Genomic DNA, 13,481 nt, shown 5'->3' with positions numbered 1-13,481 from the left:
ATGGCAGAATCCCGCCTTGGAACTTCTGCTTGTCCTTCAAGAGTACCCAGATGTTGAAATGCTTGAAGTCGCCGTACAATGATTGGTACGACAAAAGCGCTCTATCGCGCACATCGCTCAAACTCTCGCCGCTTCCCTGCTCCCTCAAGCACTTCTCATACTCCGCCGAGAACAGGTTGACTTGCCTCTTCACCTGATCCCAGTGCTTGCGGAGCTGCTCTCTATGGCGCTTGTACGCGCTCGGCGGCTTGGGTATTCACCGGAATCTATTTTATAGTGTAATTTGGGAGTGGAAATATGAATGGAAATGTTAAAAATGAATGTTGGGTAGGGGGTATTTATATAAAAAAATCGAATTTAAAAAAACAAAAAAACAAAAACGCGTTGCATCGTTCGCGTCACCCACAGTGGGCGGACGATGGCACGAACGATGCCCTATCGTCCGCGTATCGTCTGCGGACGATCTATAAGGCGCGGACGATGCATTGGGCATTGTCCGCACACCCACAGTGGCGGACGATGGCGCGCCCGAGGCATCGGGTTGACTATCGTCCGCCCCATTGCGGATGCCCTCATAAAATCTAAATCACAGTCAAAACAAATACATCATCTATTGATAAGCTTTAGAAAACCCTAGAAGCTCAATCGGAAGTAAAACAAAAGGTATGATTTTTAAACTCGATTCGTAAATACTGTGCAAATTTCAAGCAATTCTGACACATAACTTATTTGGCACGTTTTTGGCGTCGCCGACATCTATTGTTGAAACTGCATCACCATTTATCCTGTAATTCAATAATCACCCCTTGTTGCCCAATTTCTTCTGGGTGTACGATCATGTTATATTTTCTTATGAGTTCGTTAGCCTTGGCAAAATGTCATTATGCATCCTGAAAAAGAGAAGAAATAGCAAGAAAGTGAAATCCTGACTATATATCCATTTGTTGTAGTTCATTGAATATAATATGAAATGCATGTAGACATGTATGAGATTATAGCAACTATACTTAATAAGTCGGGTTTGATATGACCAGATATAAGCAAGCTTTTCGAGTGATCAATTATTAAGGAATCAGGGGCATAAAATTGGTAACTAAGTTTCACTATTAATAATTCTCGTCGGCAATGGAGTATTTCAAAAGAAATGTAAATAAATGAAATGATTGTGTTTTGTATCCTATTTGTAGGTACAAGTATACAAATATCTTGAATAGTAAATGAAATGATTGTGTTTTGTATTCTATTTGTCTGTACAAGTATACAAATATCTTGAAGAGATTACTCCCTCCGTCTCATTTAAGATGACACACTTTCCTTTTTAGCTTGTCTCAAATAAGATGACACATTTTTATTTTCGGTAAATTTCTCTTTTTAATTAATATACTCAACCACTTTTTTCTCTTCCCAATTAAATATTTTACTCTCTTTGTCTCTCAATTTAATACTTACACCTACTTTTTCTCTCTTCAATTAAATACATTAACTAACAATTTCTAAAATCTAGTACTGATTTTTAAATGTGTCCTCTTAGCCGGGGACGGAAGGAGTAGGACAATTTTGGTACACAAGTTGGCGAGCAAAAAAGTAATTTGCAGACTTAGGGAAAAAAGAAATCAATAATTGTACTATAGAGTCAGTGGGGCTTGAGATCTAAAGTGGTCCCTACGAATTAAAATGGCACATGTGGAAAGGATAATAAACATATTATGGATTTAAAGAATAACTATAAAGTAGAATTGAGTGCACTTCTTTAAGGAAACAGCCCTCCAACCTAAACATAAAGTTGATTTGTACTCTTCTCTTTTCTTATGTTATGGACACAGTACTTGTGCTAGGCAGCTAGCTAATCATTTATTTTTTCATAAAACGAAAAGTTAAATGTTAATATTTTCAGATGACGTTCGGTTGCCATGACTAATATTATGAGATTATCCATCTAGGATTAAGTTATGAGATTATTTTAGTTGAAGGAGAGACTATGACTAATTATCATGAGACTATCCATCTAGGATTAAGTTAAAGGGTTCAATCTTATGAATCAAACATGATACATATTTAATCATGAGATTTAATATTGCCAACCGAACACCCCTCAATCGTGAAATTGCACCTATTTCAATCTTGCCATCATCAAGTTCAGGAGGAAATGGTGCTCAATAGTCGAATGTAGTATCTCAACTCTCAAGCTTTAGATAAGATTATTCTTACAAATTCAACGTGCAAAATTCAAATGTGATACATCGAGCTCTTAATGTTGACATGATTTTATAAGGCCGAGAAGAGATTATACTCAATTACTAGTATAGTACTATATGCAGTCTTAGACATTTCTTACAACCAGTTTCAATAAATAATACTCCAGCCAACACTTACTTTTTATGATATTTATAATTAAAAGCTATACTTCGTCTATCCCATAAAAATGAAACATTTTTCTTTTGAGTTGTTGTACTAAAAGTAAAATGAAAAATGAAACATTTTTTTAATTTACAAAACAATATTACATAAAATCATGTGGGCAAAATAAATGTTTCATAATTAATTGGATGAAGGGAGTATAAAAAGTGTTTCAATTCTCCAAACCAAAAAGTGAAGCGATATTAAGTTAGAAGAGTGATTAAAATTAATATCACCCGAACTATATTATCAATTTAATTTAACCAAATTAACTAAAAATTGATTTATATACAAACTTCATATGCTACGAGGATAAAAAAATTAATAAAAAATGATTAATGTATTAATATAATAATTTATCATCGAATTTCGACAGGCCACACACTAGTTAAAAATAAATAGTAATGTATATATGCTTAAAAAGTTTAAAGTGCCCTTTGGTGGTGCTTTTTCCCGAAATTATATAGGCAGGTATAATAAAGAATAGATGCAATGTTGATTTATGGAGTAATTAAAGAATCAAATTTCATTGGAAGTTCATCAGCCATTCTTTACAATTTAAGAATAATTATCTATCACAAATACTTTTCCAGTAATTAACAGAATATACTTATGTGAATAAAATCTGTTTCTATGTATAAAAGGTGGTTAACATTATGCCCAATTATTACATATCCTGATTGAATGATAATATCATTGAAATAGTACAAATATACTCCCGTTGAAAAGCTTTTAGTTGAAAATGGTGTTTTATTTTTCCTGTTGAAAATCATCCCATTATTGTCCCACATCAATTTGATAATAGTTATGTTTTACTTATAGTAAATTATTGGATAGTCATTTTACGAGGCATTTTAAGGAAGTGATCCCATTTTTACATGATATCATAGCATAGCATGCTCAATTGATATCAATCTCTATATCTGCACCTATCAAAGAAAACGTAATTTTATCTTATTACTTACTTCTTGTCAATAAATAAACATGAACATAGATTACAATCTTACAACACTTAATTTTAGTTAAAAACAGAAAATAATCATGTAGGTTCATTGAAAAAGAGGTGATATTCGTATCTTCTAATAGAAGCATCTAATCTCACAAGTTGAGGTGATTTCGTTAATATTTTCTAATCTCACAAGTTGAGGTGATTTCGTTAATATTTTCTAATCTCACAAGTTGAGGTGATTTCGTTAATATTTTCTAACAAATTGAGGTGACTTGGTTAAATATGGATTTGCCAATAAAGTTGACATAATGATTTAGAAAGTCGGAAATGAAATTGTAGGTTACTCGCACGTTGCAAAATAAAAAATGTACTAGAGTACTGTGTGTGTACTGAAACAGGAAAATTGACTAGAAAAACTAAAATTTTGACAAAAATTTAATATTTTTTATAACTTTTAAAATTTGTTTTTTTATTTGAGCCTTTTATTTATAAAAAAAACTTACAGACGGCCTAACAAGTATGGAACTTAAATATATTATTCAACCTTTTTTTTTTGCCAAAATTGAACTAAACCGAAATGAGTAAAAGCGAATTTGAAAAATAAAAAAAATAACCAAAAAAACAAAATTTTATAACAATATCTCAAATATTAAAAACCCAAAAATTCACAAATCTAATAATACGTATGTTAGAGCATCCGCAGCGGCGGACGATTCGGCGGATGTCGGACCGGCGTGCCGGATGTCCGCGCGAGACGTTCGCCATTAGGCGTGGGAGGGACGGATGCGGACGTCCGCTGCGGGCACTGCAGATCCGCGGCTTTCCGACGACGTCCGTCGGGACATCCCGATTTTTAATTAAAAAAAACACTCTATATATACGGCTCGTTGAGCTTCATTTCATTCGCACCACTTGTTTTAACGAGTTTCTCTCTCTCCCTACGTTTCTTTTATATATCCAAAATGGCTAGTGGTAGTGGTGCGGGTGCTGATGACGTACGCCGACGAATTAAAGAACAGTTGCGGGTCGTTACGTCCAGAGAGATAAATCGTGCGATACAAGCGGCCTTGCAGCAGCAACAACAGCCGGTGGTACCTCGACCCATCCATCGTGTTCTTCCGGCGACGTTTTATGATGCATGGTCCGCTATTTCTGCGTATCGTGGGAGCTTTAGAACGTCGATACGAGTATTTCAGGATGAGGGAGGATGCGGTTGGTAAACCCGGCCACACGCCCATACAGAAGTGCACTGCCACAATCAGGCAGCTGACATATGGAGGTGCGGCCGACATATTCGATGAGTACCTCCACATCGGCTAGACGACTGCCCGCGAATGTCTGAAGTATTTTTGTAAGGGTGTTAGGGAGATATTCAGGGATAGGTATCTTCGGAAGCCTACCCCCGAAGATTGCCAGGCTCTGATGGATATGCACGGGAGTCAGCACGGGTTTCCGAGAATGTTGGGCAGCATAGATTGTACGCATTGGGAGTGGAAGAACTCTCCCTCCGTCTGACAGGGGTGTTCGCTATCGGTTTCAAGGGCAAGAATCCCACGATGATTCTTGAAGCGGTAGCTAACTACCGGCTGTGGATTTGACATGCGTATTTTGGAGTAGCCGGGTTGAACAAAGACATCAACGTCCTCCAGTCGTCATACCTTTTCAACGACCAGTGCATGGGCATTGGTCGGGCCGTCAGTTTCGTCGCCAATGGCAACCAGCACAATACGAGCTATTATTTAGCGGATGGGATATACCCTATGTGGCCCGTCTTTGTGAAGACGATCAGATGCGCAACAGACGAAAAGAAGATCTATTTTGTGGGTCGTCAGGAGGCAGCGCGCAAGGATGTGGAGCGGACATTTGGTGTGCTACAGGCTCGATGGGCGGCAGTGAAGGGTCCATCACAACTGTGGTATATTGACAGCATCGCTGATATCATGTACGCATGTATTATCATGCACAACATGATTGTCGAAGATGAAGGTCCAGCACTGACTGATTGGGCCAATGATGATGTTGATGTTGCCGGTTCATGCCACGGCGTGGCCACCGCCAATGTACGTATGGGGATACCCCATGAAGAGGCCGATCGAGTCCGTGCACTTGCCGACATGCGCCAACGACAAGCCCATATTCGACTCCAGAACGATATAATTGAAGAGTTATGGACGCGGAGGGGTCGTCGTTGATATTTATAATGTAATTTGTTTATACTTTTTTTTGGTTGAAATGTACTTTTTTATTTTTTTTATTTAATGAAATTATCATTGCACTTTCTACGTCCGTATTCGTGTCAAAATTTTAATTCCGTAAATTGTTTAATTTGGTGAATTTTTATTATTGTGGATGTCTGTCGGGGTGTCCTTATGACGTGGCAGTGCAGTGGGATGTCCTTATGACGTGGCAGGAGGTGTATTTGGGAAGTCCGTCGGGATGTCCGCCGGAACATCCGTCCCACTGCGGATTCTCTTACATATACTCCCTCCGTCCCACAAGAGTATACACTTTCTAAATTTTGAAATTCTTTTTTTCTAATGAGGTGAAAACCATTTTTCACTAACAATATTTTAATTACTTTTTCTGTGTATTAAAACTCGTGTTCAACCAACAGTGCACATTCTTGTGGGACGGAAGATGTATATTTCAACAGTGAAAAATGACGCAATTAAATTATTTTATACTTTGTTAAATTAAACTTTTAGCTTGTACGTATGTATAAATTAGTTAAATACATTTGTATATTAATATAATTAAATTTCAAGTATTCGCTATTTTAGATAAAAATAATAATAATTAAATGAAATATACGAAGGGACCCGTACATTTAAAATTTGAATAGGTCAATAAGTGTACTAATAGTTTCAATTAGGCCTGCTTAACCGGTTCTTCGATTCTCGGGTACCCGAAATCGGAACCGGAACCGGAACCGGAATCGACCAAGTAATTGAGGAACCGAGAGCCGGTTCCGATTCCGGTACTGGTTCTAATATTTTTAAAAATTTCAGTTCCGGTACCGGAACCGAATAATATATCAATTTTAGATTTTATAAAATTGAAATTTTATACTAAAATTTAAGTATAGTAATTAACGGTATATTATTTATTAATATTTGTCAAGGTTGGTTTTAATTCTTTAGTTATACTGAATGTATTCTTTTCCTACTTGGATGTTGCTTAAAATAAATGCTAGCTTGGGTTGACCATATGATTTTCCAATTTATGTGTTTGTATATTATAGTATTACTAGTATTACTTAGTGGAGATGGTGTGATTTTTGTTGAATCTAAGGGCACCCACAATGGGGCGCCCGATGGCATGCTTGATGGCGGCCATCGTCCTCGGGCGAGGACGATGCCTCCATTGTGGGTGCCCGCCATCGTCCGCGCCCTGCGCCCACGCCCGATGCATCTTCCGCGCCATCGAGCGCCCAATTGTGGGCTCGGCGGACGATGGGCGTGGACATAACACGCATTTTACTTAAAAAAATGCGTTTGCCAAGGGTCGAAACCCTGGTCTATTGCTTGGAAGGCAATAATCCTAACCATTGGACTACAAACACTAGTTGAGATATCTTGAAAACTAAATTGTTTTACATTTATTAAGATGATAATGTTATAAAAAATGATAATTTATGATTAAAAAGTAGAATTCGGTGAAACGAGAATTTGCTTCTTCGAGTTATTAAGATGATATGTTGTGTGATTGAAATGAAGGTTTTTAATAAATGTATTAATTTTTATAAATGTATTAATTTTTAATTCGTATTGTAATGTATTAATTTTTATAAATGAAATGAAGTTTTTTCCCAATTTTTGTAGTTATTTAAATATTCAAATAAAAGAAAATGCATATGGCGCGCCTTAGGGCGCCCCACTGCAGGTGGGGGGTAGGAGGATAAAACTGATGACGTGGCGCGCCAAAGGGCGCCCCATTGTGGATGACCTTAGCTAAATCTTGTGGTGTTAGATTAAAATTAGGGTAAATAATAAATAACTTACCATTATTTATTATACGTAAATTAAAATTAAAACTATAAATAGGTTCCGGTTCGGAACCGACCGGTTCTTACCCGGCCGGTTCCGGGTCCAAAATTCAATAAAATTAGCATCCGGGTACCCGGTCAACCGGACCAGATAGAACCGGAATCGGCCGAATAAGGAGGCCTAGTTTCAATAGGTAAATTTTCAACCATGTTAATAGTTGAAAAACATATGCTGATATAATATATGCAAAAATGTGATTACGATCTTCGCGTGGTAGCGTTTGGTTTGACGTATTAAATAAAATTAAGTTTTCGTTTGTTCAATTTAATCGATAGAATTTGATATTTAATCTCATAATAATAATTAGTCTTGGACTTATTTTTGTAACAAAAGTAACCTCAAACAATCCTGAATCAATTCAATATCAGAACATCTAAATTAATTGCGAGCAATAAAATCCATAGATAAGAGTGATTTTAACGTAGCACAACCACCATGTCTCAATCTCCCAAAGCCAAGCCCGTTATATAGCAACAAATTTTCTTTAACCCATTGGACCAATTCAGTTACCACTAATTTTCATGTCTAGAGATCATGCTTATTTTTATATTTTATCCAGTTGTCGTAACTTAAAAAGACTTGCCCTGTAACAATACATTTCTACCTGTCTCTATAGTGCTAAGATTGTACTGTGCCTCACGACTAATCATCTCATTCAAACTCTTAAACTCTTGTAACTACTTTAATCCAAGATGAAGTCTATTAGTATATTTTAGTTTAAAATTTATTGCATATCAGTATTGTTATCTAATATACAGTAAACGTCATTTATATGTATACAATCTTCTAGGTCTGACAGTTCCATTCATAAATAAAATAAAATGTGAATAAGGGTGGGTTGTACAAAGACCGAACAAAAAGTTCCATATGATATACCATATAAAATATCATATCGTTATCTTACCAAAATTTCAGATATAGCGTAATTCAGTATGTTCAAATTTATTACCGATATATTACTACCTTTTGGCATACCGGAATTTTACGACATACCGAATTGATAATGTATACCGCAATACCATATAAGTATTATTTTACAAATATATTTAATATATAAATATATTTGGTATTCACGGTATGTACCATTTTTACGGTATATATTGAAGTCAGTATATACACGGTATACCGCAAAATACCATATGTTTGATATATACACATACCGTAATTTGCGGTATATAGAAATTCATACCGTTACCACACCAAAATCTCTCATTATGATATACAATCATACCGAAAATCACAATTTATAAAAAATTGGCATTTTCAATATGATAAGTTCAATATATCGATATTTTGGTATGATTAGAACCTCTAAATGTAAGTTTTATGCACCACTTGTTAAACAACAAAATTTGATGCTAGCAAACACAACACATGGAGGCCCACAAAATTCTGTGCCCCACTGGTTTCCATGCTATTAATTCTCACAAGTAGACAAACAGAACATATCCCATAAACTCCTAAATTATAGTTCACTCCTCAGCAATTAGTAATATCAAACCTTAATTAATTGTTGCAGAAAGTGGCTGTATCATTGCAACTTGCATCCCTTTGAGTGAATTCCAAGGCTAAGGGAAAGTGGTTCATCAATTAAACATTAATGTGGAAGTGAAGTGCAAAGTCAATCCTACATATGAGATGTCTCACAACCATGTTATTTTTTCCCCATTGTCTCTTCATTCTTCACCACGTTTTTATCTAATCCTTGCATGTTGCATGTATAAAGATTTTTTAGTATCATAACATTCACAATTGAGACTAAGTCTCTTCCTTTTCCTTGAATTATTGGTGGTAGGAACCATGGTTATAAAAGTGGAAATTCTCCTCTTTTGTTACTAGATCATTGCATCTTTTAGGTATTAAAACAATACAAAAACTTATACTATAAAAATGCAAAAGAATCTTGTAAAAATGAAAATGAATTTGTGTCCATCATCATACTAAGGTCAGTAAAAGTATTTATGGTGTGTAACAGCTCGGAATTATAAGTTAACTTGTAACAATCAATAATTTTAGCTAGCTAGATAGGAATGAAATTTGATAAATTAAGAAAAATAGTTCATTCATTTATTTGAAATTATAGTGAAAATGAACAAATCGAGTTTTAATTATTTTTTATAATTGTAAAACTAAAGTATTAATAAGAATATTTAATAGTATATCAAAATAAAAATAAATGTATAAAATAACATAGTGCGTTGACTCGTACTCATGTAAAGTAGCATAGTGCTTATTAAGATTTCCAACTAAGCATGGATTGATTTGAGGAAGAAATAATAGGCTTGCCCACGAATTTTTATATTAGATCTTCAATTAAAAAAAAAAGAAGAAGATCTCAAAGTTGGAAAACAATTAGTAATTTAGTACTACTTATTTTCTAAAGGTTTATAAGGAGCTCTTCCACATACGTTACTAAGATGCGTATCTACATATGTCGTATCAAATCTTTCATGATTTTCATTACCATAAGTATAGTGTGAAATTATTCTTAATTTCAAATCATGCCGCATAATCATGTCATTATCAAAATCTCTCATTAAGATGGCAACATCAATAAATATTGGTTCACAATTAATTAAACCGAAAAGGAGAGGAAAAATAAATAAATTTCTTCTCTATTCCCTAGTGGTATTACTCGAAAATGCCTAATTTCTTGTCATAATGATGGTGTTGTCGACCACCATACTTAAAAAAATAATAATAAATTATACCCCAGTGAAGAGAGTATTTTCATCAAATTATGATTATAAAATTATGCTATCTCCCTTTCTTACCGATAATCATGTTTTTCTATTTTTAATTTTTAAAAATTTCACTCTGTCATAAAATGAAATACGGAGTACTAGTATAATATTTTTGTTACAAGTAATCTTACCAATTTTTATCTTATAAAAATGATTAAATGACACACATATTCCAACTACCTGATGGGACTGAAGTCGACGGGGTTTTTCCATTTGAGGATAAATCACAATTTACCTTTTAATCTCCATAGCTTTATTGAAAAACCTATCAAAACGTACTTTCACGTTCAGCGCGTTTAGCACACCGTATTCACAAAAACCACGACTTTTTAATATTGAATAGTAGTATTAATTAACAATAAATGCTCTTAGCATTCCAATTTAGAGTTTCAATATTATCTACTCCATTTCATAATGTCCGAAGGGTCTGGGTCCGTTTTTTATTGTAATTATGTGAATAATAAAATACATTAATGTAAGGGAAAAAGTTAGGCAGATTTTGTGTGCATTTATATTCATTACATCTTGACTTATCACTCAAATATTATTTGCATGCTAAATATATTTATTTGAATATTAACGTTTTATATATTGTGATAGTTATTGAGAGTGTGTGTGGACCATTGAATATTTGGAAGTGATAAATCATGAATTTATCATTAATTAACATTTGTCGTAAACTCATACGCAAATTACATCACATGCATGTATATTGATAATCATAATCACAATCATATATTGCGTCGCTTGTTGTATTAATCTGATTTGACTCAGTTGATGTAACTATAACATCTATATCAACTAAAATTTTTAAAATAACTCAATTTTATTAATATGGATTACAGTGTTATATTACGGATGGTCGTAAAAAGATATTTTTAATTGAAGATTATTATGTTTATAAAATTAACCAGGTATGCTCTTGGATTAATGATGCTATTAATAATAATATTATTAATATATCTAAAAAGTTAAGGAATTGTGATTGACGCGCCGGCGAGGAGTTTGGGGGGAAAAGGCAACAATAAATAAAGATGGCCGTAGAGATTGAAATGGAGGTATCGGAGTAGGGATAAAGCTGTCATTTTCCACATTCATACAAATTTCTCTCAAACTGAAAACGACTGCAAGCAACCTGTGGTGGTCTACCTGTATCTCTCTATGTATGTACGTATATATCTCTGTCACACACACACATATATATATATATATATATATATATATATATATATATTTGTGTGCGTGTGCTGCACATATATATGAGAGGAGAGGAGTTGAAGACACAAACACACACACCACTTCTTCTTCTTCTTCTCTCTGCATTTTTAATTTCATCTGTGGCGCCCAGACTTTCTCGATTCTCGTTCCAATCCCATCGAAACGACAAAAAATGATGGATCTCCACACTGTGTGTTGTATGTGTGGCGATGTGGGGTTCCCGGACAAGCTCTTCCGCTGCTCCAAGTGCCGCAACCGCTCCCAGCACTCGTATACTATCACTCTTCTCTTTCTAAACATTTCTTCATACAATTGGCATGCACAATTCGCGATCATCATCAATTCATCTTAAATCATAACCATACCGAGATTTTTCTCGCGAAATTTCGTTATTGAATCGAATCAATCCACAGGTACTGCAGCAACTACTACAGCGAATTGGCGGAGGCGATCGAGATCTGCGATTGGTGCCAACACGAGCAACGGAATCCGTCGTCGTCGTCATCATCGAGGCACGGGAACTCGACGCCTAGGAATACCAAGCATGCAAGTGAAGCGAGGTCGGCCTACTCCGGCGACAAAATCAAGCACCAAAGGACCGAGGAAACGGCGGAGAAAGCTGCCGGAAAAGCCCCCTCGCCGCGCCCCTCCGCCCGCAGGTACAAGCTTCTCAAGGATGTAATGTGCTGAAAAAAGTGGACCCCAAATTAGGAAAAAAATATCCTTGTTGTCTCTATATATCTCGATATATAATAATAATAATAATAATAATAATAATAATAATAATAATAATAATAATAATAATAAACTGGTATTAGTATGTTATTATGGTTGTAAGTTGTTTTCTAAGTGTCATTTTATGGCTATATATTTTCTTATATTTCAAGAATTTCAGTAGTAATTAGTACTCCATGTTATTATATCTTGTGTTAGAATGCTCTTCTTATTTCTTTCAAGTTTCAACCTCAAATATATATGCCTCCTTGTAGTGGATATATAGCCTTTATATTTCATGCACCATTTTGGGCACACCATTTAAATTCCATATGTTTTCAATGCATATCTTATTCTTTCTTATTATAATTGGAGCAATCAATGCACAATTCCAATAACAAAGAACAGTGTAACTAAATTAGAAATGGAAAGAAGTAGCTAGCCATAATATGATCAACTAGTATAACTTTTTTTGATAAAATAAGTGCTCAAACTACAAATAAGTGAGCAAGTCAAGATACAAACCAGTCAACGATGAAAAAACCCTAATAAAGTAAAAACCAACAAAAAAGCATAAAAAACCAAGACACGAGCAACACCGAAAACTCCAACTTTGGGTACTTTGAGCAACTCAATTATTATATATTCATAATTTAAGAGTGATTATATAATGAATAGAATAATAGATTTGAATTTATGTAAACAATCTTATGTACATTCTCATAAATTTAGAAAAATACTATGTGACTAATTATAATATGAATAAATAGCACTAGTTTCACAAATAAGGATCGGGGGAATTGAATGCGATTAGGATTTGAGTTCTTTTTCCCCCAAAACGAAATTCATAGTACCCTAAAGCTGCTGCCTTTATTAGAATTAGTTAAAGCATGTTATGACTCTATCCCTTATGGTTCTACCTTTTTGAGAAATTATTAAAAACATATATCCTCCTTTTCACGTTAATTGATTTTTTAACTATCAAACTACTATAAACTTATGAAGGAAGATAGTTTCGTTGCGTAGATGATCTGCCTTTTTTTTAGTATGAATTCAATTATTTTATGACAAGTGTGATGGTGATGTTATATAGAAAATGTGCATAACATTGTGAAGGGACAAAGTAAGTAAAATTTGTTTGTTTTCTTATGATTTTAGAATTGTTTCGATTTTTTTACAAAAAAAATATTCTAACATTGGTTATACTAATTGAGAATCTGATTGACTCCTGATCATGACAATAATTTCCTTGATTTTTAACTATCATAACTGGCCTATCTCGTTTTGTTTAGTCGATTTTCCCCCATAACCCTAAAATACCAAAAAAAAGGGAAATTCAAAGATTTAATTCTAGTAGTAAATTATAGTTAAGCACCAATCCACCTTCCAATTTTGATAAGTTTGTATAACTCA

General features: G+C 34.4%; 1 protein-coding gene across 1 annotated transcript; it reads left to right on the top strand.

Annotated features, from left to right (window-relative positions):
* The first annotated feature begins 11,380 nt into the window (after positions 1 to 11,380).
* Positions 11,381 to 12,374, top strand: LOC121762117. The gene is made up of 2 exons (XM_042157896.1): positions 11,381 to 11,624; positions 11,768 to 12,374. The coding sequence occupies exons 1-2, from the start codon at positions 11,527 to 11,529 to the stop codon at positions 12,042 to 12,044; spliced, it is 375 nt and encodes a 124-aa protein (XP_042013830.1). The 5' UTR covers positions 11,381 to 11,526; the 3' UTR covers positions 12,045 to 12,374.
* Positions 12,375 to 13,481: the final 1,107 nt, after the last annotated feature.

This window comes from Salvia splendens, chromosome 2 (assembly GCF_004379255.2).
Source record: "Salvia splendens isolate huo1 chromosome 2, SspV2, whole genome shotgun sequence".
Classification (NCBI taxonomy): domain Eukaryota; kingdom Viridiplantae; phylum Streptophyta; class Magnoliopsida; order Lamiales; family Lamiaceae; genus Salvia; species Salvia splendens.
The sequence above is the reverse complement of the archived record's forward strand: the minus strand, read 5'-3'. Positions and strand labels throughout refer to the sequence as shown.

Bases quoted from the DNA above. Each gene is read 5' to 3' on its own strand.
- LOC121762117 (XM_042157896.1), top strand. From the start codon at position 11,527: ATGATGGATCTCCACACTGTGTGTTGTATGTGTGGCGATGTGGGGTTC. The intron at 11,625-11,767 runs GTATACTATCAC...ATCAATCCACAG, and splicing joins CGCAACCGCTCCCAGCACTC to GTACTGCAGCAACTACTACA.